This window comes from Micromesistius poutassou (genome assembly GCF_964030765.1).
Source record: "Micromesistius poutassou genome assembly, chromosome: 5".
In the NCBI taxonomy this organism is placed as follows: domain Eukaryota; kingdom Metazoa; phylum Chordata; class Actinopteri; order Gadiformes; family Gadidae; genus Micromesistius; species Micromesistius poutassou.
This window is the reverse complement of record NC_140275.1, coordinates 14,453,538-14,458,858: the sequence shown is the minus strand read 5'-3', so window position 1 is coordinate 14,458,858 and position 5,321 is coordinate 14,453,538. Positions and strand designations below refer to the sequence as shown.

At 44.5% G+C, this 5,321-nt stretch overlaps 1 protein-coding gene across 1 annotated transcript in view; it reads left to right on the top strand.

Annotated features, from left to right (window-relative positions):
* The first annotated feature begins 2,300 nt into the window (after window positions 1-2,300).
* LOC311342835 (tricarboxylate transport protein B, mitochondrial) overlaps window positions 2,301-5,321 on the top strand; it is a 15,509-nt gene continuing 12,488 nt past the window's right edge. The window contains exon 1 of the mRNA XM_084467668.1: window positions 2,301-2,671. Within this exon, the coding sequence (XP_084323794.1) occupies window positions 2,560-2,671 (112 nt within the window). The 5' untranslated portion in view covers window positions 2,301-2,559. The remainder of the gene's footprint in view (window positions 2,672-5,321) is intronic.

Sequence of the window (5,321 nt, the reverse complement as noted above, 5' to 3'; positions counted from 1 at the left end):
CCCTCCCCATCCACCTCGCTATAGATACTTCCCCCCCCCCCCCCCCCCACCACCACCACCACCACCCCCCCCTCCCCTCATCTCAGTTCCCCTTCCCTGCGATGATGGACAGGAGCGAGGTCTGAGCTGACCCGTTGCAGCCAGGCAATGTTAAAAAAAAAATAATAATACATTATAAACAATAACACTGCATGATGTCGCCTCTCCGCCCCAAGACGGAGGAAGAGGAGAAAAAAAATAAAAACAGAAACAACCATATACCCAGAAGAGGGTTCATGATGTGAACCACTCTCCCCATCCGGCTACCCGCCCCCATGTTCCACAGAGACTTTATTCCCCCCCCCCCACCCTCCTGTCCCCTTCATAAGGAAACAGCACTGTTGAGAGACTTGAATACTGAGCAGCCAGGGGGGAGGGAGGGAGGGAGGGAGCGAGGGAGCGAGTCGGTGGGTGGGTACGGCGGTGTAGCGTCTGCCCCTCTCTCATGGAGCCCTGCTAAGGCCTTCTACTTCCATGAGGTGGCAAAACTGGGTCATTCTTTTGTTTGTCGTTTGTATTCACAACTGCCCTGTGTCTCCGATTGGACGGCTACTGTGCAATAGACCTTTTATTCGGGTTTTGTTCTTATTTGTCCGTTCTTTCATTTCTTTTTTGGGTTCGTCCTTTTTTTTTTTTTTTTTTTTTGCAATAGGTACCGAGTTGTTTATGTTTTTTTTTGTTGTTGTGTGTTTGGAGTGCAACGCCGTGTACGTTCACAGAGGGTTACTGGAACACTAGAGGGGGCCGGCTGTACTGTATGTGTTGGTGTTTCCTCTGAATCACTGTTCGATGGGTCGCGTCGGGGAGAGCCGGAGAGAGACACTTCAGGAGACTCTTCCGCTCACCTTTTCAACTCTGGTCAGAACGGGTGATGATGATGCTGCTGCGGTCGGTCCTCCGTTAACCTCCGCCGTACTGGAATGTAAAAGTCTTGAAGAAGGTTGATGAATGAGGGATGATGATAATGATGATGATGATGATGATGATGATGAATGAGAAAGAAGGAAAGAAAGAGAGGGGTAAAAAAGGTGAACCATTTTAAAGCAGAAAAAAGTGACAACCGTGAAACAAAAAACTACTATATGCTGTTGTCTGTGCATGTGCTGCCAAACTATATTGCTGCAACGAGGAGCACAATTTCCATGTTATACTCAAAGTCTATCAAGTATTACTAATGTTTCGGAGAGAACCTCGGAGCTCATGAACTTCCTCCTCACTCGACTAACCGAACGGTGACGAGACGCACCAAGCAAGCAGGGAAAAGATGAAACATAGGGGAATATAGTTCACACGCTTAAACCCTGGTGTCCGTTCAAAAATAATAATTATTGTACTGAAAGCAGTGTGTAATTTAAGATATGTTGAGATAACTAATCAAATAAGTCAAATATTATGAAATACCGTATAATGTATTGTCTATAGAGTATTGTAGTCTTAAGAAATGCATAATGATTTTTTGTAAGAAAAGGTACAAAATACAAAAAAGCAGGATACAACCAATAAAAACGCTCCAACCAGTCTATGGTTCAGTAGATCTTCTTCCTCTCCAGGCAGCCAGTGCTTTAGAAGAGCATTTTTGTGTGTGGTTTTGTCATCCATGTGTCCACTATAAGCCTGTAAATACTTTGCCATAGCACCATCGTGTCAACTTTTGGATCGATGTTCCCAAGAATAGAGCGAAGCAGAAAACCATTTAGCTGCTCCACAAGCACTTCCATTATCTGCACAAGTCATGCATACAGAAAGATAAATAAAAGTTTACACACACTGTTGTCTGGTGGTTATTATGGGGCTTATCAATACATAAAGCTTTCAATCCCCTACCCAAAATAGTCTTTTATAGGGCAATAGTTTTGTAGATTACCCTACCAAAATGTCTGTGAGGATCTAATAATAGGATTTGATAGCAGTATTGATCTTACACCGTTCCACTGATCAGTTTGGACCCTGGCTGTCAATTTGGTATCCTAGATACAAGACCTGATTGATGGTATCCGTGTGAAAGCCCCTCTTCCAGAATCCCCCCGAAGGGCGTGGTGCTACTGTTCGGACTAACATTTTACAATCGATGGCCGAGAAAGAAACTGCCAGATTTGAATTCATCTTTGGGGATTTCTTTCCAATGGATCATCCGAGAGCACTTAAGGAGACGTGGATGGTAATGAGGAGAGAAGGAGCGATACGGAGAACCAGACCGCTGCGCCCCGCCCATCTCCTGGTGGGGAAACAAAAGTGGCCAGTCTTGCTCTTCCAGCCACACGTTTACTTAGCAGCTTGAATGCCAAGCAGAACCAGATTCCAGCAGCTGTCAACAACACACAACACACAACACACAGGTCAAAACCGGATTCTGCCGATGTAGCTGGAAGCGTCAAGGACCAACGTCATTCAGGCAGAAACTCGCCGAGCGCACCGGAATCCCATGTGTTGCGCTCCCTTGTCTACTTTAGAAATAACTTGGAAGTAGACAACAACCAGCTCACACAGTATTGGAGTTGTTTTGTGTAGTTGTCATTCAGCATGCAAGGCAATAACACGTTTGTGAGTCCATTCCACCGACCGCGGTGTCTGGCGGCAGCAGCGCCGGGAGGGAAAGCGAAATTAACTCATCCGGGAAAGGCGATTCTAGCAGGTGAGTTTATCTTTCACATGTTTAGATGGAAGTTGCGTTTAATGATTAACTGATCTGGTGGACATGAATGCGGACCAACGCCCCTAAAGACAGTTTGTCTTCCTGATTATAGACTTGACAACAATATTTTCCACATAGGCCTACTTTGTTTTAGTTGGGTGGTTTTCTAAGTGTCATGGTGATTCATATGGGCGTTATAAAGTCATTATACAATAATACCTAAATGGAGAAAGTAGAATCAACTCTCAATAAGGCCTTTGCCTTTTTGTTTTTATTAGTGTGTCGGCAGAGCGCTTAGTCAAGATCCATTTTGTAACCATAGGCTGCACAAATCTAAGAAATAGCAACAACAAATATAGATTTGCAACAATATAGGCTACATATACAAAATACAATTACACTACATATGCTTTTTATTGAGTGTATGAATAATGAGTGACGGAAAAACAGATTTTCTTGTGTGAGTGACTTGTTTCTGCTGACGTCATGTAGCCTACCATTCATTTGATAAGGTCGCCTCTAAAGTATTTCTCCACTGAATGATATTTGTGGAGTCAAGTAATGGCACCCATTCAGACTTAAAAAATGCCACATCATCTCGTGAAGTTCGCGAATAGCTCCAACTTACTCTTATGTACAAGGCCATATAATTAGGAGAAGTATATCCCTGTAATTATCCTTGCATCCAGTTGTTGCTGGATTCATTTTGGATCCAGGTTAGTCGTGTTGTATTGGCGGACCACCTCCACCCAAACAGAGAGTGGACTGTCTGCTGGGATCTACAGACCACAGCACATACATTCCTGTGGCAGGACAGACACATTTTACCTGCAGAAATGTGCAAAAAATACATGATTGGATATAATAGGATATAATCGATTTAAGTCTAAAATCAGTTTCTTCCTATCGAAACGGAATATGAGGCTGTGCCATTCATTCATTAACTATCTTGCCACATCTCCTGATGCCCTTCCATTAGCCAGGGGGACGTGGGGTGAGCTTCCTCCTCCCCCTTTTGGTCCATGGGACGGGGCTATACGCTCTCCTATCCCTCGTCTGTCATTTAGCCTCGGTTCAACTCTGTCGGCCCACATCACCGCGTTTTATATCCATCGCGTGGTTTGAAGTGCACGCTTGTGTGTTGATTTAGGGAGTAGCTCTAACGTTAGGCGCCGGGCTATTACTGGAAGTCTCTTGTGCGCTTGTCCCTCTCTCTCTCTCTCTCTCTCTCTCTCTCTCTCTCTCTCTCTCTCTCTCTCTCTCTCTCTCTCTGTACAGTGAAGAAGGATGCTTTCTTTTCCCCCGGCGAGCGCAGCCAGTTAAATGGTTATTTTGTGTCTGGCGTGACATATTGTCGCTCTGAACTCCCAGGTGGTTGTCGAGGGAGTCGGCTTGTTCGACAGCTCGTGAATCTCAACAACTCATGAATCTCAACAACGCTTTCTCTAACACTGAGAGACAAGCTGTTGATGTATTTGTGATTTAATATTTTAGGATACATGTTGTGTACAGCTTCATATACTGCTTCATATACAGCTTCATATACTGCTTCATATACCGCTACTGCTACATAGGCCTACTGATTCATACACATCTTCAAATACAGCAGGTATAAAGAGGGAGATGGGGAGGGGGGGGGGGTCTGCCTGGACTTAATGGAGGAAAGGTTCCTATCTGCTCCATCCTATACACTGGCTGGTGGGGGAGGCACTCCAATAGCCAGTGGTTATGACCAAAATGGAAGAATGGAGGTTGCAGGACCCTTATCTCTTGTCTATGCAAAGGCCTGAGGGAAACATCTGCCTAATGGGCCTCTGCTCTTTATTTACCTTCTGTGTTCTGCCCCCTTGCTTTACTGTCATTCATCGGCATGCAAACCAGTTTTACATTTGGTACTGAATCATCAGCATTCTTTCAGCAATGTTCAGTAGTTCATTAGAAAATAAACTATTGGGATTGAGCCAGCAGCATACTGTTGAACACCAGAAACACCCCAATTCCCAGAATTTCCCTTTAGGGGTAAAGACTAGCCTGGCTATTGCCAGACCAAGTCCAAGTGGTCTGGGGAAGCTGCTGTAATTTTCTTCAGCACAAGAGGCGTGATCAGCAGGCGTAGTTAAATTGACTCTGTACGTAATTAGCTGCTTGCCGTCGCTTCCCTGTCATCATTGTGTTAAACCAGCCAATAGCGTGCCAGGGGGAAAAGCCAGCTTGGTGATTGGCTCCCGCAAAAACATATCGAATCTAGAAAGAAATGTATTGCTTTTCTCCAGACCCTTCTGCAGGGCGAACTAAAATCACCGGCAGAATGGGCGGGGCTACCTGGTCTAGGTAAAGATGACAAATGGGACCCTGGTGGGATTGATCTAATGATGACAGGGATCTTCATCACAAACCCAGACCTCAGGGAAGCATGCAGCTATTATAGCTATACTTACTTTGCGTCCTGTTAAAGTGACACCAGTAAGAAATTCTGCATACAAAACATACTGTGAAGTCATTTCAAGAAGGAGAATGTAATATTGTTTCCCTCTGCAGAGAGATATTACTTAAACAAGACAATGAGGTCAAACAGAAGGGTTGGTAGTACCTTTCCATTTCAAGCAAATGAGTAGATCACAGATGCATTCAACTTATTCCTTTTCAGTTA